Below are 22,542 nucleotides of genomic sequence, written 5' to 3' on the forward strand. Positions count from 1 at the left end.
TATTTTCCCTCAGAATATTCAGGGGAAAAAAAATTCCCTGCTCATGCCAGTTTTGTGAGGAAAAGAAATTATCGAACTCAGAATTGGCGATTTCTATGCCCCACATCCAATCACTACGCGGCTTTTGTGATCACAAGACTGTGAGACAATCAGGAAGATTCGACGCCCAAATTAGATGAAACGAAATACGATGCTGTGTGGCAAACTTGCTAAGTAGTCTGAATGACGTTTATGGCAAACACTGCAGAGGCCTTCTATCTCTAGGAGGTGTTGGTCTAGCCATCCCGACCTTTCAGTGTAAAAAAAGTCTAATTTTTTACGTATTTCCAACGAATCCAACTTTAATTTGTACGCTTTATTAAAATCAAGGATTGAAATATAATTAACACTATAAATAGAATATTGATCGATTCATTTTAATCCACTGCAATTTGCAAGAGTACTTCATTTACCACCACTGGAAATTTTTGATGATTTCAGCAGCATTCGGCATTTTTTTTGGCAATACTTTGCTATGTCCCGCATTAGTTTCGAAGAAATATGGTCGTTAAGAATCTGTATCGAGGTGACAGCAGCGCCTCTATACGGGGACCGAAGGAAATTATAAAGCACTATACACACCAATTTAATTCAGGAACTAATATGTGGTGTCACAGGACGTGACATTGGCGTAATAACAGGAATCAATACGCGTAAAGCAAATGAGACTGGCCCATAATGTAAACATTGTCGCGAAAGAATCGCAAATTTATCGTTTTCGAGAACGCCGCAAGAGATTCGACGACTTATTTCAGAGTACATGATGTCAACATCTCATTACGGATTCTTCGGGGCATTTAAACCTCTCCGCCAGAATGGTAAAATTTTCCGTGTAATTGCGTGATGCACGAAACCGACCAGACCCTTATGGATGGCGAGATTAGTTACATATACATCTTATTTGCATATTGTTAAATCGTCCAGGGTCTCGATTGGAAATTATTCAGTTCGATGACTGATACAGAATTGGATGAAATGTTTTTTTCATCGCCCACAGCATGGGAAGGCTTTCTGTACTATTTCAATGCATACAGAGCCTCTTGAGAGATTTATTGACGGATATGGATGACTTCAAAATACCTATCCTTAAGGCTGCCAGGGAAGGAGATCTAGATAGCCTTCTAGCGGTTCTTGATGACGGCTGCGAGCTGGAAGCACAAGCCACAGATGGGAAAACAGCGCTCGGCATTGCTGCTGCCATCGGCCATATAGACATAGTGGAAGCCCTGATAAATAAAGATGCCGACATCGAAGTTCTTGATGAAAACAAGTGCACTCCGTTGATTTTGGCCGTGGAAGGAGGGCATATAGATGTCGTTAAATTCCTGGTGGAGGCTGGGGCGAGCGTAGACATCAAAGATGGGTACGGGTGTACTCCTTTGAATCTTGCCGCTCAACTCGGCCACATAGATATGATATCTACGCTCGTAGAAGCTGGTAGCAACATTGATGCCGAAGACGAAGATGGGCTGACTCCGGTGTGTTTGGCTGCGAAAGGTGGTCACATAGACGTGATGGAGACACTCATAGCGGAAGGCGCTGATGTGTATAAAAAAGACAAAAATGGGAATTTAGCGTTATTCACGGCAGTTAAGAAGAATTCTAAGGATATTTTAAGAACTGTTCTCACTTTAGGCGTGGAAATACATCACATAGATTTAGTCAAATCATTGGTAACGGAACTGAACGTTGATGTCAATGGTGTAGACAGATATGGTCTGACCCCTCTGTGTGCTGCAGCTGAGTTTGGTTGTACTGATATTCTAAAAATACTGATAGAATATGGTGCAGATGTAAACCTGAGGGATATGCAAGGATCATCGCCTTTGTGTATTGCATCTATTTTTGGATTTACTGACATAGTGAAACTGTTGATAGCTTCTGGTGTGGATGTTAACATATACGGACGATGGTCATCTGATGATCAGACACCTCTGTGCTTTGCTGCTGAGCGGGGATTTACGGCAATCGTGCAGGCTCTGATAGAAGCTAATGCCAATGTCAATGCGAAATCTGCCAGAGGCAATACGGCTCTGGATTTGGCCGTTCAAAATGACAGGAAAAGTGTAGCTAAAAAACTGATTCAACATCTTGTACTGTTTGACTGTGAAAGAGCTATACCAGAGTGTATACATAGTAAATTCAGATTGCTTCATTTTTGGAATTCCGCCAAGGATGCAGTAAGAAATATGCATAACTTAAAACTTGGGAAAACTTACATATCGTGGCACAGGTTTTTACTGGAAGACGACGAAAACAAATTAGCCTGGTACTTATCTGATTCGGATGAAATACATGTCCCGTGGAGAGATTTCTCAATACTTTGCACAGAAAATTTCGATGCATATCAGTCCATGATAGCTATACAGTTGGACAAAGGAAGAAAAAGATCCAGTTTCATATCGAAAAGTCGCATCGTTACAAAACATAGCAGTTTGGAAAAACTACCTTTGGAAATCAGGCAAAAAATAATTGAATACTTGGATAATGAAGATTTAGGAATTCTCATAAAAGCAGGGATCGAAGCAATGACTTCAAATCCTGAAGTCTAATTTATAAATACACTATTATTATTATGAATGTTTAAAATTTACTTAGAAGCTTTTAAAAGAAATATCGTATTCCCTCTCGCATTGACCAGCATAAATAATGAATAATTATGGGAAACGGAATAAAATAGCAAATTTGTTTCTCTAGGCATTTGATGATTATTATCATCAAATGCATAAATTGGGCATGCGCTTATTGCTCAAACCAACGTGATATGAAATACAGATACTATGCTTTGCATGTTTGAAGATTGAACAAATATGCTGTCGCTGTTGTACTCAAATATCATGTTTTACATTGCAACTCTTCAGTTTTTTAGTGATTAGTCAAATCCTATAAACACATGATAAAAAAATACAAAAATGTTTTTGTTCCAGCAGGGCTAGTTCTTGACATTTTTCAAGTGTAAGCTTGAAATGAAAAAATTGAAAATATTATTAAAGTGTAAGCTAATAATATATTTTGGTGATAAAAAATTCCCCCCCTCCCCCATTGGTGGTCCCCTTCAGTTGGCGCCTTCTGTGGCCATAGTTTGCGGTATTCAAGGTCGTGCGATCCAGGGATTGACAAAAAAAAAAAAATTAGGCACCAGCCGCTTTTCTCAAGATTAAAAATCTTTTTTCTAAGGAAAACTGTCTATAATTTTTTTCACGCTTTTTTTTTGGGCCTTGGTGACCTTCTCCAATGTTTGTAGAAATGCTTACATAAATTCCGTATTCTCAGACTCCAATTTAGTCATCACACAAAGATAATTTTTAGGTGCCAGTGCCAATTTTTTAGTCACCATCGTAATCTGGCTCCCAGAATTTGCCAGGCCATACTAATTCTGTCATTTAACTCATCTAATCTACGAGAACAAACATGCTTCATATCCAATAAACGAAGATTCATAATAAAAGCAAATATTAAATTTGAACCATCCAATGTAGTTCATAAAACACAATAATCGAGGTTCTAATCAGCCAATTCAATACATTCTGTTAATGTGGATATTTTACAATTTTCTGGAATCTGTGACTCTAATTTCCCAGCTTGCTGACCTTTCTTTTTTTTGTCTTAATGCAGGGGAATATGGTAGGCCTATGCAGACTGAAATATAAATCAGCTGTTATAGAGTCAGACCTTTGTACATGGATATCGGATAGCTAGAGACTTTCTCTAGTCCCATCCTATTTCAATAAATTTATATGAGAAAAATCGTAATGAGTTAAATATATTGTTTTAGTGAATATAACTACGGTTATATTGGTTCATTTTCAGTACGGAATCTTTGAGTATAATGTAAATAATGCTTCCTGAGTTGATACTGAATTTTTGTTCATCAATCTGCATAAAAAGTGTTTGTAGTAAAAATTTAATGAAACAATTTAAGTGTATTTTGCATGACAATTTGACTGTAAATAAAAAATTTCAGGCTCGTAGGCCATGGTCCAGAAAAATCAGTGGTGTTTGTGCTGTGGGTGCTTGGGCACCCATGGAAATTAGTAGAGTCGGGCTGACAATCCTTAGAATTGATTCAGGAATTAAAATTTCCTACATGAAATTCAAAGCGAACACCCATTGATTCAAAATACTTCAGAGTCCCCTTAGGTAAAGTTGCACTTCTTTAGAAGCCTACCAGTTAAATAATTTTATGGACCATGGCACCATAGCATTGAAGTTTTATGTGTTGCATCTAATTCTGGCCAAGAAAGCTCTGATGAGTCTATTGCATTTCAATAAATTGGTTGTTTCTATGGTGTCTTTCTATTAAATGTTTCAGTATTGGTGAAAGATTTGAAATTTTGTAACATGAAACTTGATACATTATTGGAAAAGAAGTTCTCAGGGGCAAAGAGGCCATCGCTACAGTATGAGATAATTTTACGTTAATGTTTTCCCAACACTAGCAGTTGATACCATCAGGAAGTGTTGTAACTTGATACACACACTAAATTTGAAGATCTGTTTTTACGGTGGAAATCCAAGACTTTTCAACTGGCAACACACCAAATGTTCACAGCATGCATGCCTATGTATTTGTAGTTTGTCAGGTGCTGATTGTTCTGATTGGTTGTAGTGAATATTAAATTGTTGATGTCCTTGGACAAAAAGCAACAAGAAATCTGATTGGTGGTCTTGGAAAAGAGAGGATCTCATATATTTCAGAGCTTCTTGTCCAAGGAGTAAAAATGTTGTTCACAGGATATCAGCAACTTGATATTCATTATGACTAATCAGAACAAGCAGCACCGAACGGGGCTGGAAAGTCATAGGCATGCACTGCGAACATTGAAAAAGTTATGAATTTCCAGTGGAAAAGAAATCTGAATTTAAGTATGAAGTAACACTTTCTCTTGATGATGCCAACTACTATTTTACAATGTATCAACTCTGATTACATTGCCATACAGCAATTTACTACTGATCAAGATGGGCCAGAAATGAAGGCGCCGTCTATTAGTGGTTGCCTCAAGTTTGATAGGGAAAGGTCTTGTTATCTATGTTCCAGAGGTGATGAAATGAAGGAAACGTCAAGGGAGTTACCAGTTGCTCCATATATACGGGACTCAAGCCCTTATGCAGGAGAAGGTAGTATGTTGCATTGTATATTCATTAATTAATTGTCGGGATTTAGCCCCTTGTAAAATTTAATTGGGGAAGGGTCAAACTGCCTCAGTCGATGCCAGGATCGAACCTGATGGTAGCCTTCATGGTGGTGGTAGAGACAAGCATCTTGCCACTGCACCACTCTATGATGCCAACAGCTGGTACTGGAGAAACATTGAGTAAAATCAACTCGTACTGATGACAACCACTTGCCTGGAGAACTTCTCTTACAATTGAGACAACAGCTATAATACTTGATACATTATGTTATATGATATATGCAACACAACTACATGTGGTTGTAGATTTTTTTAAAAACCTTGTTTTGTATATCAGTTGTTTGTGCATCGATATCGTCTAAAGCTAGGGAATTCTTTATCTTGTGCTCACAGAAGCAGTCGTCATTGGATTCAAGCGTCCTATTATGCTCGTTTGAGTTTAAGCTTAGTTCTTAAACGGGTTCTCTTCTCCCAATGCTTGGCACAGAAGGTACTCACTTTTCTGAAAAAAATGGTTTTAAGATAAGTTCTTGACAAATCCCAAGTGGTAGGTCACCACGATGACTAACTGGAACTAGGACCTGAAATTTTCCATGTGTAGTTACTAAACTGGAATCTAAGAACCAAAAGATTTTCAGAATTTTTGTCAGCTAGTCAAGTCCCCAAAAAGTTAAAAAAAAAAAAAATTGGATAATTTTTCTTTGGGGGTGGGAGAAATGGTTGACTCCTCATTAGAAAAAAAAATTGCATAGGCAGATACAGAGAAGGGGGGGGGCGATCCCCCTCCATTTAGTGAAAAAATTGTATTATTGGCGGAGGTGGACATATACAACACCACAACAGGCAAAATGCCCAGCGAGGTGGCTGAGAAACAAATTATATGCATAAACAAATATGCCCCCCCCGGTTTTCACTATGTATACTCTAGTTTCCCTCCTGTTCGAGGCACCTGTAATCACTTGTACTCCAAAGTGTTATAAAACTTAAAAACTAATAACCCTAACTTAAAAGCTGTTATCCATGACTCTGTTATGGTCAGTGTTAGAAATATGAGCACTCAGTAAAGTGGTCAATGTGGGAAATACTCAGACTTTGGACATATGCTGTTGCAAATATATATTTTAAAAACTTATTCCCGCTTTGAATGCATCTCTAACCTGCTTGAATGCTTGCATTTTTGTGATACATGGCATCGGAAAAGCTGTACAAATAGAAGAAAAAATTAAATTAGGCAAAAGCCAAATTTTTTAGGAGCCAAGCATATTTCTTCCCGGAGAAACACTTGAAAAGTTTTGGTGAATACAGCATGATAATTATATTTATTTTTACAGTAAACTTTGGATTATGAGTAATTGGGTTTATGATACAAGTGCAGTAATACCTCAGCTAAGATAATTCATTCCAGAAATGACCCAAAATTTGAAAACTAGTTTCATAAAGGAGACTGTAAAAAATAGATATCGACTGAAGGCTGAGATGAAGAACTTAACAATTGGATGAAGAATTCAAAGGAATATGAAAAATGAAGCATATCTTTTATTTTACATTATAAACGGTTGTGCAATCGATTCATGAGCAATTGTGAAAAAGGTGTATGAGTTGGTGTGCTATGTGATGCAAGCGAGGATCTAGAGGGGGAGGGGATCATCCCTCAAAAAAGCCGAATAATATGGGGGGAATTTGTGTGTTCCATAAAATACGGGATGATACGGCACATACACAAAAATCACACTTTCTACATCTCTCTGCATCCACTCCATTTACAGCTAAAGATGCATACAGCTCTATTCCATTGACCGCTGAAAGTGTCTGCTTTTGCTCCATTTAAAGCTGGAGATATCTGCCTCAGTTTCTTTTACAGCTGTAAATATCTGTCTCCACTCCATTCACAGCTGAAGATGTCTGCCTTCGTTCAGATGCGGATCCGAGTGGGACACAATTAGAACAACTGCCCCTTCCAAGAGCAGAATAATATGGGACGATCCAACCAACTTACACAATTCGTCCCTTCCAATACATTGTCCTGGGTCTGCGCATGTGATGTGATATACTCAGCTTATTTCTTGCACATGGAAAAAATAAGTTCCTAGAATGTTCAGACTGTTCATTTTGGTATTAAGAGTGTTACCGTATCCACTGAAATCATTCAAGCTTTTTTCAAATATATTTTCTCTCATCGTAATCATTCGTTTCATATGAAATGGCTCAAAATCTTTCTGAAATAGTAAGAAAAGGGTATATCTGGAGAGCGATTCCGAGGTGGAAATAAATAAATCTGTCTTGAGTAACAGTTACTCAATGGATTCATTTTTATGAACATGAAAATTTGTTTTATGTAGAGATGTGACGTGAGAATATTCTCGGAGAACGAGAATATTCTAAGAATGATCTCCTGGATTTAAAAATTGGAGAATAATCGAGAATATTCTTTTTTTCTTTTAAATAATGAAATTATTTTTACTAATTTTGTTTATATAGTCAAACCTCTCTATCTCAAAACTGACAGGACCGAAAACAATTTCGAGATAGAGAGTTTTCAAGAAATATTTTTTTTAGTAAGTAAAAAATTTTGAAAAATTCTATTGATAAAAACTAAAAAAAAAATACTGTATTAAATTTTACTACGTACTATATAGTATATACTGATGAAATTATTGGTCAAGTTGCACAATCACACTATATGCAAATACACAGTTGGATATACGTTTGAATTTTTATTTTTATCGATTCAGTTTAATTTATACACCTGATTTAAAATAATCCGTAAGCTTAGATCGATGCATGTTTTGCACTTTGAGCCTTCACGATTTCATCTATACTAACAAGAGTTGCAAATATTTTGGGCCCTATCTTCTCAGTTTGCCCCAGAAAATGGTGCAAACGTTTTACAGCATGTGTTTAGCGCGCACACATTTATCATTATCACTTTTTTTTTCTAATTCTTCTGAAGCATGTTCTGCCTGCATTTTCGTTATCCGAGTCGGCCATAAATTCACAAATAATTTTGGTATCAGTCAAGGTGTGCAGCAAGTTTGTAGTGAACTGTCCATTTCCACAAAATGGGAAAATGAAATTTCTAGCTTTTTTTAATGCCCGATGTTTTGAAATTTCATTTTCGACATTGTCCTGAGAATTGTTGAAATTCAAGTGAACCACCAAATCTGATCCTTCATCACTAAGGTGACTGATTCCAAACCTGCAGCTTTCCTGAATCTATTTTGAATTTTCTGTTGGCTGACTTTTTGCCATGCTGAACAAGCCATCCACGTGACATCAAACCCACATGAATCATTATATCCGCCTATGATTGACAAGATCCATGAACACAATGGGCTGTGTAATACAAATCCTTTTTTATCAGTTTCTTTTACCTCCGAAGAAAATCCAGATTTGCGCGAAAGAAAATAAATTTCTGTGTTTTATTTTTACTATCATTGGGCTTGGCCTTCCAGATATAGAATTTTTTGAAAATTACTTCGTGACAGAGAGGTGAGAATGCATTAATTTAGCACAGTAAATGCTAGTAGTTTTTCATTTTTCGAGATATAGAGTTTTTCGAGAAATAGAAGTTTATATTATGAAATATAATTCAATTTTCATTGCCTGAAACATTTAGAACAATTTTTTTTGGCATAATCACCTCATAATGACAAGTTTTAGTTCGAGAATAATCTTAGAATATTCTCGGTCATGGTCAGAGGTTTCAAAAGTTTTTGTAATTAAAATTTTAGGAACCTTAAGATTTTAAAGATTAAAATATTTCTATTAAAATTAGATAAATTTTCAGAAATAAGTTCTAAGCACAAAAAATAAAATCAATGTTAATTGACTGAGGGAACCATTCTTATGATCATCATCATTTTAAAGAAGATAGAGAACTGTCATTTTGTTCAATAAACTCAATGGACATACATTCAAATTTTTTATTACTCATATTTCTTTGCGAGTTTTTCAATTCATCTGTGTTGTTTTGATTTTCTTGCTTTAAAAGCTTAATATTGTAAGCTGCAAACTTTAATATCCCTCTTCTTTCTATTGACAATTCCCTTGTTGTATGTATGAGGTTCTGAAAGCTCTTGCAGCAATTTTAGAATGCAACTTCTATCAAACTCATTCCAATGCACATTCTTTTCCACCACACAACAGCACCAGTGTTTTCTACAGAGTTCCTATAACATTAGTCTTTCTGGAAAGTCCTATTTTTCTGGATATTTGGGTAGTTTTAAAAGAATTCCCTCTCATGGCATACCTTCTGCAGTTGCCGAACAGTGAATAAATTCTGATCCATGCTCATCTTTGCTTAACCCTTTATCTACTGTTTGGTGCTTTGAAGTACCAGGTTAGCTATTTGTTATGTACGAATATACCAAAGATACAAGGTTTTACTCATCATTTGCCTTTATCGTTGCTTTTTATTTACTCTATTCAACTTCAAAAATTTGAATGATTAGTCTCAACACCCATTTCACACAGTTCTGCATCCTCTGAGAATGGGATATCTTTTTTTTAATAAAATACAGCTTCCCTCTTTCACAAACATAAATATAATCACAATTTAGCATAATTTTCTATTATATATATATTTTAATTATTTATAAAAATGTATCTTATAAACATATATATTATTTTTTTAATTTTGGAGACATTCATTACCAAGTAAAAATGAGGTGAAGTTATTTATTGTAACTTCAAGAATATTCTTGAAAATCTTTCAAAAGGTTATTGCAGAGAATTTTACATCCATAAAAATAACTGGAGAATAATAATATTCTCAATTCATTTAAATAATAGTCACTTTTTCCAGAAAATTTCCAGCATTATTTTCCATGAGAATATTCTCCAGTATTCTCAAGAACTTTCCCTAGCAGGACTATTATAAATAACTGGAGAATATTCTCAAATTATTTATAATAATTTGAGAGTATTCACAAATTATTTATAATAGTAATCCTTCCAGAGATTATTCTACTAGATGAGAATATACTTACTAATCCAAACAGCAACCAGTCCATATTCCAAAGAATTTATAACCGATAGGTCACTGCCTGGGTAAGATGAGAATATTCTCCTAAAGATTATTCTCGAGAATTTTACACCTCTACTTTTATGTTAGCGCATACATTCATGTCCACCAAAACATTGAAAAAAAAAACTTCTTTGGTTTCAAACAAAGGATTCAAATTGAAGAGCTGTTTACCAAACTTTTTTTGCTCTTACTATAAGCATAGGTGCCAGAACATTGAGGCCATTTGAGTCTTTCCCCCCCACCTTAAAATTTTTGTGAGGAAGGGGAGGGAACTCAGCATCCCCAATAATTAATGAACAGTGCAACACACCCTCCCCCTTCTATGCACGCACTTTAGTCCTTTATATACAGGAAGACTAGTGACTTTCAGCCCTCCAATGTTTTCTGTGCCTCTAACAATAAGGCATGGACAAAGATATGGGAAGCATTCCCTAACACCAAAGATGTATATTGGTGACCCACACGTGTGTATATGTATTATCATAACAATTTACACCTTTCCCCCCCTTAGACCTTCAAGCATGGCCCCCACATCCTGTAGCGGGCCCCTCGGTCAGACTTTTAACGGGGGCCCCTTCTGTAATTAATTTATAGCGTGAAAAAGCAAAAAATGATGAGATCTGTCCCAGGGCTAGAGCCCTGTCAGCCCCCCCCCCATGTGGGGGGCCATGCCTTCAAGTCTACCTGCACCTATAGGTACGAGACATTATGAATAAGAATAAACAAAACATTATATTTCATGACACAAAAATTACATAATACAAATTATATAACACTATATTTCATGCTCTTGAAAGAAAAAATTACCTTTTTGAGTCGTGTTTCAATAAAAAACATACGCTTTTCAAATCTGGACATCATGCTTCCTACGTACGACCTTGATCGATGTTGAGTGGACTTCTTTGCAAAATATGCGAGACTTGCGAAAAATGGGGAAAAAAACAATTTAAAGTTATTCAGTATCGGAAAAATTTTAGTGAATCAAATTTTGATTTAGTTAATTCAAACGTAAAAAACTTGATTTCTCTTTTTTCTCTGTTGAAATTATTAAAGTCAAAGCCGCCTATGTATCTTTGTTTACAAACAAACCACCGTTCGGCCTAAAGCTTACTTGACATAATCGGCGGTATGGCATGGGTTATATCTTGAATAATGGCGTAGAAATTCCCACCATTGGGTGTAAGTCCTTCACCATCGATGCTTTCTTATTTGGAGTTTAACATTAATTGTGGTTTTGGTTCCCTATAATTTAAGTGGTATAAATAAATATTACGGAGGCGGATTTATAGTTTTGCCGTATTCTTCCATTCAGGTCTAATTTTTGTTATCACTCACTCCTCAAATTTTCTGCCCCGGGCAGTAGCCCGTTTATTCCGTCTTGCAATCACATCTCTTAAGTCACTCACATGCTTGCACACTTTCTCCATCACTCCTTTGGTCACTCACATGCTTGCACAATTTCTCCACCACTCCTTTGGTTGCTGATTGACCTGGTCCCTAATTCCTGCTTGCGTGCTCTCTGGGTCACTCACACATGCCTGCACTTACTATAGGTCATTATTTTGGCTGCTTACTGGCCTGGTTGCTTGCTTGCTCTATGGATCACTCTTTTTGTCACTTGTATGCTTGCACACTGTTTTGGTTCCTCATGACCTGGTCCATCACTCTCTACAAACCTGATCTCTCGCTCACTAGGCCAAGTCACGCTTTTGATCATTTGCATGCCTGTACACGGTCTAGATAACTTTTGTGGTTGCTCACATGGATCACTCTTTTTGTCACTTGTATGCTTGCACACTGTTTTGGTTCCTCATGACCTGGTCCATCACTCTCTACAAACCTGATCTCTCGCTCACTAGGCCAAGTCACGCTTTTGATCATTTGCATGCCTGTACACGGTCTAGATAACTTTTGTGGTTGCTCACAGACTTTGTCCTTTACACTGCATGTCAATCTTTTTGTCACTCATTGATATGGTCCTTTGCCAGTTATTTGGTCACTCACTGACCTAGTCTTTGGCTCTCTAGGCCAGGCTGTCTTAAGAGCATCATGGGACCCCTGGGCCAAATGATGTTTTTGAGGCCCTACCTGGAAAATACTCTAAAATTTCAACCACTTCTCATTTTTGTGATCCCCCCCCCCTCTCCTCTTGAGGCCCCTGGGCCTTGCATTAAGACGGCACTGTTCTAGGCATAGGCGGATTTATGGTTTTCCTATCTGTGGGCACAAACTTGTCACTCTGGGCTATAGTCCCATCCCCTGTAAATACACCTCTGTGCCTAACCATAATTTCCATTTCAAATCTATGCATTTGAAGACATTTGCAGTAAAAACTTTTTTATTCTACATAAAAGGTAGTGTTAAATGGATTTATATTTTCTCTATTTCAATGTCAGTAGGGACATTTCAACTCAAGCATCCTGAAGTTGAGAGCATAGTTGAAGCAGCTTTGAATGATGGTTATAAGCTCCTTGGTAAGGATTTTTTCAACTCTTTCATGGGCAAAGATACAGAGCGTCATGGGAGGAAACAATGCTTTCCTAACATCAATAATGAAATAGACTGCTTTAATATATACATATTTTCAATGAAGAGAGAAATCCTATACAATTATATTTCTCTCTGGTTCCAATGTACTTTTCATAGTATTAATACAGTGGACGTTTTCCTGCTTAGTACAGCTTATTTTGGTGGTCCCATATCTCTTACAAATACTCATCAAGATTTCATGTTTAAACCGTTTTCCCACTTGAAATGTTTTTCGTGCCGTTTTAAACATTGTTAGTTGGATCCATTGTATATTCCACCCAGAGGCACCAACATAAAGAAAACATTGAGGGAGCTGAAACTTAGTGGTTGTCCTGTATATATGGGGACTCAAGCACATATGCTGGAAAGGGAAGGTGTACTGCATTGTTTTTCGGAAATTATTTGGGCCCCCAGCCCTCTTACAAAATTTATTAGGGGGGCGGTTGGGCTCAAATGGCCTCAACCCCTAGGTTCTGGTGCCTATGATTCCACCTAAAATGATACGTTTCTTCTGTCCCTTGGGTACTTTGTATAGATGTTTCACTGTACATATAAAGGAACAGATATAGTTTAATCCCTTTTGGCGATTTGTTTTTGTCACAATACTCCAAAATATTTTAATACAGAAGATAGGTTTTTATGATTCCAACCCCCTTTTTTTGTAATTCCCACCTTTCCCCATTAAATCGCAAGAAAGTCTGTTTTGGGGCAAAAGAAAGAGATGTAGAATTTTAACTCTTTTAACTTGGCTATAGCCTGCTCATCTTCCTGTAAGTATGCCTCTCTATATACTGTGTATAATATATATATATATATATATATATATATGTATATATATGTATATATGTATATATATGGCCCGTAAATATACCTTTCTTTGGGTTGCTTTTATACCCTCTAGGTTACTGACTTACCTTGCCCTCTAAATCAGTATATTAATTGGTCACTCAAGGCTGCAGCACGGAGTAGCTTGGGGGTCTGGTCCCCACCCCGAAAGTTGAGAAAATGACCGAAAAAAAAGGAAAAAGATGACCAAATCGCTTTGGTTCCCCCCTCGAACGAAATTTGTTTTGGTTACTCACATGCTTACACTCTCTCTAGGTAACTCTTTTGGTCATACCCTGAACTTGTCCCTGGTCCTCGAGGCCACTTTGGTTGATCATGTGACTGCAAACCCTCAGGGTCACTCTTTTTGTCCCTTGCTCCCTAGGTCATTATCATGCTCACACACACTCTTTTGCTCACTCTCACTTATGTGGTTCCTTCTCTAGGTCACTCTTTTTGTTACTCACTGACTCCGGCGGAATAGACTTGAAGGTCTGGGAGGGGTCATGATAATGGATAATGACGCTGAGTCTCAAAAACACACATTTTTTTATATATAAAAGTCACTTTATACATCTGTCATGTTGGGGGATGTTCATGTCTGAAATTAAGAATATCGAGAACATACCTGAGTGACAAATAGGCCTTGCTGACAAATCGAGAAAAAAATCTAGGAGCCAAGTGCATCTATGTTGGCCGAACTAGTAATCACACGCACACACAAAATTTGGTGCCAATACCAATTTTTTTGGTTGCCATGATGACCTTGCATTTGTCAAGCCCTGACACAGATTATGAAGTCATGCATTTGTCATTTGTCGATTCTTCAATTTTTGAACATTTATAGATTCATTTTATACATGCATAATTTATTGCGATAGTAACTGTTATTGTTTGGTTTCATATATATGGGATAAATATAAATGTTTCTGAAATTAGTAAAACAATATTTTTTTTGCAAAGACACCGCAGCAGTTTACCATAACGAAGCAGATGTTGGCCGAGTGATAAAGAAATTCATATCTTTGAAGAGGAACGAGATCTTTATAACAACAAAATTAGGTAATTGGTCTGTATGGGTTATATATACTTTCCTCCCACTACACATATTGCAGAATTTAAACCATTTAGTGAAGTTTGAAATTAAAAAGGATTTGTATATCTTGGACTGAACTGATCATGTCACATTTGCATTTATTATAACCATATCAAATATACAACAAAAGTAGGAACAAATTTTATTGAATCAGCAATTAGATGCAAGCTCTATGTCGGGTGCCACCCCACTCTTTATTAAAAAGTGGCATATTCTGTAACTCGTTTAAGAGGTATAATCACATGCATCAGCGCCATGACTCGTCGCCATCACGACTCTCACCTCATCTATTAAAAAGAAATATCCCCTTGGCTGGCCTTTTCATTCATAATCGTTAGGCTCAGCACAGAATCAAACCTGTCAGTTTGTTTCCCCATGTGTTTCGGTTCCGTTGGAAACAGGGTTTAAGCTGAGTAAAAAATTCCTTTTGCAAAAAAGCGAAAATGGGGGAAAAAGCTTAAGCAAAATGCTACAATGCTAATGTAATGATTGATGGCTGGATGTCTACTCGTTTTGTACCTCCTGTATGCATTTTTGCGAAAGTGGCTACTACTTCTTTCGCATTCTACGATTTTCTTTTGCATTTTGCGAAAAATGCAACCGTTGCTTAAACCCTGGTTGGAAGGTAGTTTTTGAGCATTCTGAAGGTCATCTGAAGGCATCATTCAACAATATGCTGCTAAGAAAATGCATGATAAATGTAATTACTCGCCAACAGAAAAATCACTGCTGGGAAAATTCACCAACAGTTTATCACCAGTGAGTGAGTGACTGAGTCATTGAGCAAATGAGTGACCGAATGAATGACAAGGTGAGTGAGCAATTGTGTGAATGACTGTATGAGTGAGTGATTGAATGTGACCGAGTGAGCAATTGTGTGAATGACTGTATGAGTGAGTGATTGAATGTGACCAAGTGAGCGCTTGAGTGAATGACTGTATGAGTGAGTGACTGTATGTGACCGAGTGAGCGCTTGAGTGAATGGCTGTATGTATGACAGAGTGAGTGAATGACTGTGTGAATAATCAAGATAGCTGGTAAGTGACCATGTAACCAAGTGAATGACTATATGAATGATCAAGTGAGTGGACAAGTGACTGGTTAAATAACTGAATGAGTTACTAAGTGAGTGTCTGATTGAATGAGTCAGTAACTGAGTGATCAAATGAGTTGGCAAGTGACCATATGAGTGATCGAGTGAGTTTGTGAGTGACTCGCTCACCTGCTCACTCAAGGATCATAACCCAAACCCTTTTCTGTTGTAATTGTATTCCATAAGTCTGGGACCTGACGACACCAAACTGGTGTATGTGAATAGTCCTGATTGTAACATGTCGGATCCATCGACATCGAGAAAGAAGATGGTACAATCGACTGCACTGATGTTGTGTGAATAGACCCTTAAACTGAAACATGAAATAAAATAATTTTTATATATCGTGAAATAAATTCAAATCTATTCTTCAGGCCCAGCATCCCAAGGTAAAGACAAGGCAAGAGCTGCTGCAATTCAGTCTTTAGAATCATTAGATCTGGATTATGTCGATTTATACCTCATTCACTGGCCTGGAACATCTAAAATCAAATCTGATGACATGAGAAACTCGATTTTGAGGAGAGAAAGTTGGTTGGAGCTTGAAAAGCTTTATGTTGAAGGTATATACCGTAATATGTGTAAAACAATATCATCCTCATAAAAGGACAATTCGAGACATGGTCCTAAAAATCATACAAGTTGCATACAAATGCATCAGTCAATGTCTTGGAACACCCAGGCCCTGCAGGAGTTGAGGGGGGGGGGGGGTCTGAATATGCAGATCAGTCAGCCCATTTGATTTATATTAATATTTTCATCCAATAATTTAAATGGATTTCGTTATTAGATCCATTATAAGTAGAGCCCAGAAGTTCTGTCAAAATGCTATAAATGCCTGTTTTAGAACTTTTTTTTTGTAGAAAACACCTTTTTTGAATTTTTCCTGCCCTAAAGACATATTTTAACATTGTTTTAAGTTTGTTCATAAATTTCAGAAGTCATATTCTGTAGAACTTGAATACTATCAATATAAACCAGTGCATGGAGAATTTCAGAAGTCTTGATCTTTTTAAAAACTTAAGTGTTAATTATTGTCAGAAACCCCAGCCCTATTTAAGCATGAATAGGCACCTGAGAGATAGAAAACTTATTGTTGCTCTGTATTAACTTTGCTTTGCGTGGATGGTGTTAGACATGAATGTTTTTGTTTCAGACAAATGCATCAGTCAATGTCTTGGAACACCCAGGCCTTGCAGGAATTGAGGGGGGCTCTGGAGACCTATTTTTATTTTCTTTAAACCACAAATGCATTGAAAACAACCATGGCACAGGTTGTTTCAGGAATTCAGTATTTCACTGAATTCACCAGACTCCCTCAGGGTCGTGTGACAACACCAGACTCTGCCCTTGAAGTATATGAATGAAAAAAGTTTATAGCTGTGTTAAAACTATAAAAATAACAAATTTTCAAAATAATGCAACAAAAAATAAATGAGAATCATTCGTAACTCGAAAGAGCCCCACAATAATTTTCTCTACAAGCTCTGTGTCTGGTAATGCTGGCCCTGGAACTTACCTAATCCTGAGGGGCCACAAACACCTTACTTTTAGCATGAAATCAATTTAATTTTGAAAATAATGCGGCCATTATAAGTTATAATAGAAACAATAGGTTGGGTAAGTTCAACCAATTTTTATCCAGTTTTTGGACACAATGGCTAGGCTTTTACAGTCCATCTCAAAAGTTTGGATAATGCGCTTTTCTTAAAATAACAAGAAAAATACGGTGAGTAAAATCGGCACCTTTTAATGGATAATTCCTGAAGCATTTCTACATTTATTGAACCTTTTTTTTACGAAAGAACATTTAGAATATTTATACAGTCGAATCCCGTTTTAACGAATACTGTTATAGCGAAAATCTCGTTTTAACGAACACTTTTCTAATCCCTCAAATAAGTTTATGTAGGTAATCTGGAATTCCTTTATAACGAAATTTCATTTTAACGAAGTGATTCCTTCGGTCTCTTGGCATTCGTTATAACAGGATTCGACTGTAGTATCGAAAATACAAGAAATGGCTGTCTCAGACTTACAAAATGTACAGGCTTTTAATAGCTAATAGACTTTTCATTCTTTTTCAACACAACAGCAAAAACACTATCCTTCCATGGATGGAACACTAAATTCTTTACGGTTTCAACATCAAAACTGTACCATGCTTTCTCGATAGAGCTCTTCGTCATCAACAGTTGATTACTGTATTTCATTTGCAAACACATTTACTGTAAACATGTCCCATACATTCCCAATGGGATTCAAGTACGGACTCATTGGCCAGTCTAAAACGATACATTTTTGCAATTAACGAGATTTTTCGCTGCAGCAGGTCTTTGAATAGATACATCATAATGCTGAAATGTCAAGTTTGGTCCTCCTAAATTTTCTCCAATCAGTAGCAAATTGTTCTCGAGGATCTCCTTTAAGAATCAGAGTTTTGACGACCAATTTCAGAAGTTAAGGAAGCCTGACAATTAGAAACAAATGCTGTTCGTACCATTATCGAAGCTCCACTTTAGTGTTTGCTGCATACATCCATCTGGAACATGTTTGTGAGTTACATTTTTTTTCCCCACTAAATATGATACCAAGCTATTTGTCTCGATAAAATATATTTCTTGAACATTTCAGTCTCTCCTCTACCTCTCTTTGGAGCTTCCTTGTGACAGGCGATTTCCTAACCATTCTTGTATGAATCAAATACAAGCTTCTCTGATCTGTTTATGAACTGTATCTGCTGAAATCTCCACTCCAGAATCTTCTTTCATAAATTCATGCAAGGTCTTTTCTTACATTGAAACCAATCTTCTAACAGTTTTGATTTCGCTTAAACTTGTACTGTGTAACCCACCACAGCCAGATTTTGGCTTTTCAGACACATGTTGGGTCAATACACGTCAGACACTATATTTCGACCTGCCCAAAACAATAGCAGTGCCTTTTACAACTTTTCTTTTCTCTTTCAAATAAAGTACTCGAAGGATTTCATCATACAAAATACGAGATCCTTCGGTTTTCAGTTTAAAAAAAATGCTGATCTGATAGCTTTCCACTTTTGTACTATCATGTCTCTGATATGCCATATAGATGCAATCTTTGAAGTTTGCACATAATCAGAAGTTTTTCTAAACTTTTGAGACAGCTATTTTTCAAAATTTTTGGAAATTTAAAAAAATCTAAAACTTATATTTTCCTTGACAATGACAGAAGTTAAAAGTAGGTTTTTACATTCTGATTACAATGAAATAAATCAGAATTTGAAACAGTATCCACACATGGCGCAGTTAAAAATCTATAGTGTTTAAACTTTTGAGACGGACTGTAGTTCTACAGTCTGTGAACTACCATGTTGGTATGGGGTTTTTTTTTTCAATGTTCATTCATGACTTGGATTTGCCTTTCAGGAAAATTCAAAGCGATTGGTGTTTCTAATTACACTTTACGTCATCTAGAAGAACTTATGGAATATTGTTCTGTGAAACCGGCAGTTTTGCAGGTAGGTTGAGAAAGATCAAACATGAGGTTGTTTCTTCTTGTTTAAATGCAATGTCATATTTCATCTGATGCCATGTTTTAATGTTGTTTTCAGCTCGAGGTGCATCCTTATCTGGCACAAGATGATATCAGAAAATTCTGTGAAATTAATGGCATTCATGTGCAGGCGTATTCTTCTCTGGGATCAGGATCCGGATGTCAGGAGGTGAGTAATCCCTCCCCGAGATGTAAAGAGGGCTGTTGCCCCTATCTGAATCTGCGCCCGATTTAAAGTAAATTTTTATTTATACCTGAGTTTTTCTTAGTTCCTTGTTTCATTGCAAGCTACTTGTCTAAGTTTTTTCTAAAATAATTCATGACTAAAAAATTATATAAGGTTCTTTATTTCAATCAATTAATAGATTTATACAGGGAGGGCAATTTCCCTTTAGCGTCAACAGCAGAGCTGACTGGTATAATGTAGATGCATATATATGTTTGGCACTACCATGCCCCCCCCCCATATTCTGCGTTAATATGCAGAAAATCTCTTTCCTCAGTGTATAGCTTGGAAAAAAATAATCTTTCTCACTCAATTCTTGAAGAGTTCAAATCATATAATCACAATATGAAACTCCAGTAGCATGATACAGCACAGTATATCTGATGCAGAACAGAATTAGTCTGCACAACCTCAAATCCTAGGATCAAATACTGAATACCTACTGGTGCACATGCACAGTGCCTACTTAATCGAAAAAATAGTGTCTCCCCTATTCTACTTAACCACAAAATCATGTGTGGCTACTAAAATATAAGTGCATATTGCATATTATATTTTATCATGTATATAGTTTTTATAATTCCACTTTTAATTGGGTTGCTATATTTTAGAAATGTATGACATCCATTTGTTAAGGGCATCTTTTTTTCAGCCACCTCATTGGGTATTTTGCCTGTTGTGGCCTTGTATCACTTAACGAATATACCCATGTAAATGGTCCTTATCCTCTGCATGCACATTTAAAGTATTTGATGGCTTAAAATTTAGCTAGCTACTAAATTACTTAACTTGTGTAAACAGGCCTTTATTTGAAGCAACAAAGCATTTGTGCATTAAATAAAAGCTCTTGTTTTCTTATGTTAAAGACTCACAAATGAGTCTCAAGTATTTGTTTGCAATTTGAAAAATTAAAAAGGAAAATATATATTTTGCTAGTGACTTAGATTTTTTAAAAGTAGAGACACTCATAATTCAGGGTACAACTGCATTTGGGTCATAGATGAATTTTTCTGAGGCCAAATCTGCTTGATTTACAAAAACCTTTCCTTTCCGGTGAAAGAGTTTGATTCTCATCATTAAATTTTTTTTTCATTATTGTTTAATTTTCTGCATCATTACTTCAATCACTAAAATGTTCAGTATTAAAAATAGGTATGAGGTAGAGTGCTGCCATTTTTATACTCACACAGCAATTATCATGCTGTGTATTTGGGCGAACATGCTTCCTGTGAATAAAATTTTTATCTTATTTAATTGCAAATCAGCCCATTTGAATTCATACTCCGAATAATCTGCAAAACAGTGATCTCCATAAACAGAGCAATCCCCTCATCACAGTACACAAAAAATCAATATCCTTATTAATGCACGGTAAATAGCAAATTTAGAGGAGAAGATGCAATTGGGTTAAAAATATTGAAATGGTTAATGTTTGAGTTAAAATATTTAAGAACATTTTTCTGATTTCAGCTTTTGAATGATCCTATGGTGCTTCAAATTTCCAAAACTTTGAATAGATCTCCTGCACAAATACTTTTGCGCTGGGCGATTCAACATGGAATGAGTAAGTAAATTATTTTCTTACAAAATAAATTCCATAATTTCTTTTTAGATGGAAATTTATAAACCATTTTAGTTAAACAAGCATTTATAGATCTTGAACGTGGAAATTAAAAAGTTTATTTTTTTTTCCCCCAGGTGTGATACCAAAAACATCCAAAGTTTTTAGATTGAGAGAAAATCTGGATATTTTGGACTTTTCTTTGAACGATCATCATATGGATGCTTTAAATGGTCTGAACAGAAACCAGCATTATTGTTGGGATCCAGAAAGTATCAAATAAATATAGCATGCATGCTCTAATATATTTTTTCTCCCTATGTACAGCAGAGTATAAAAAAATATATAATCCACACACAATGTAAACAGGATCAAGACCTCCTCAGATTACTGGAAATCCATAGTATACAAAAAACACACATAGTATATACGCTTTACTTAAAAAAAAATATATTGCGAAAAATACTTGAGTTAGCTTCTAGGCCATGAATTTTTGATAAAGACTGAGTGAAAAATTTCAGAGAGTAGTCAAAAGTTTCTTCTTGTACTGATTTTGAAGCAAATATATGTAAAAATATATATAAGGTTTATCTCCAGGCCATAACAGACAAAATGCCCAACGAGGTGTCTGAAAAAAAATGCTTATAAAAAATATAGATCTAAACTATTTAAAGTACAGCAACTCAAGAGCAATAAAAAATCGATATAATTATGATTAAAATATATACTGCCCATAAGTAATTATAGTTGTCTCATCAACTGAGTATGGGTAGCTTCTTGATTTATCCCAATATGTTTATCGTATTTCTTTTTAAATGTGTCAATCGTGTTAGAATTCACTAACCCCCCCCCCCCCCCGAGGTAAGCTATTCCATTTATTCGCAGTCCTATTAGAGAAAACTCCCTGCAACACCACAACCCAGAATTGTCTCTTACCAATCGATGCTGGTGTCCTTTTGATTGGCAGTGTATTAATAACTCATGGTCCATTTTATCATTCTGTTGAAAATTTTAAACACTTCAATCATATCCCTCCACACCTGCGTTCTGTCAATATAAACATATTTAAAAAATCAAGTTTCTCTTCATAGCTTAAGCCTTGTGTGCCATCAAAAGCACGTGTGGCTCTTCTCTGCACCAAGTCAATGTCCCTCTGCAAGTGATGGTCTCCAAAAACTGTATACTCTAATCCAGAATGAACTAAGCCTCGGAGAAGTGAAAGAATCACTTTAGGAGAACACGTTTTCTCGACTACTGTTGAATTAAGTCCTGAATTTGTAATCCGAAGATTTACTGTACCTCCCGGTGCCTTGTTTGACAATTATTTTTTGAATTGCCACCTTGAATACAGTTTTACTCCCACAATATCTTGGAGCATCCCTGGGCAATCTTATGGAGCGTTTTTCTGTATGCATTTTGTGATAAACTTACTGACCATGTTTGTAAGGTCAAAGGGTTTTGTAAAATGAAAGATA

General features: G+C 36.2%; 2 protein-coding genes across 3 annotated transcripts; both read left to right on the forward strand.

Moving 5' to 3' along the window:
• Nucleotides 1-630: 630 nt before the first annotated feature.
• LOC149078817 (uncharacterized) lies at nucleotides 631-4,332 on the forward strand. The gene has a single exon (XM_089240942.1). The coding sequence runs from the start codon at nucleotides 1,038-1,040 to the stop codon at nucleotides 2,589-2,591; it is 1,554 nt and encodes a 517-aa protein (XP_089097068.1). The 5' UTR covers nucleotides 631-1,037; the 3' UTR covers nucleotides 2,592-4,332.
• Nucleotides 4,333-11,255: 6,923 nt separating this feature from the next.
• LOC149078818 (uncharacterized) lies at nucleotides 11,256-21,642 on the forward strand. 2 transcript variants are annotated; one of them, XM_089240951.1, is made up of 8 exons: nucleotides 11,257-11,382; nucleotides 12,600-12,677; nucleotides 14,521-14,619; nucleotides 16,121-16,309; nucleotides 19,154-19,245; nucleotides 19,339-19,449; nucleotides 20,977-21,070; nucleotides 21,205-21,642. In XM_089240951.1, the coding sequence occupies exons 1-8, from the start codon at nucleotides 11,337-11,339 to the stop codon at nucleotides 21,348-21,350; spliced, it is 855 nt and encodes a 284-aa protein (XP_089097077.1). In that variant the 5' UTR covers nucleotides 11,257-11,336; the 3' UTR covers nucleotides 21,351-21,642. The 2 variants fall into 2 exon arrangements, with proteins under 2 accessions (XP_089097078.1, XP_089097077.1); XM_089240952.1 differs by lacking the exon at nucleotides 12,600-12,677 and having other exon boundaries at nucleotides 11,256-11,382; nucleotides 21,205-21,370.
• The last annotated feature ends 900 nt before the right edge of the window (nucleotides 21,643-22,542 follow it).

Source organism: Pholcus phalangioides, unplaced genomic scaffold (assembly GCF_987345545.1).
Source record: "Pholcus phalangioides strain wild (caught in Gottingen) unplaced genomic scaffold, Ppha-v1.0 ptg000013l_1, whole genome shotgun sequence".
NCBI classification, from domain to species: Eukaryota; Metazoa; Arthropoda; class Arachnida; order Araneae; family Pholcidae; genus Pholcus; species Pholcus phalangioides.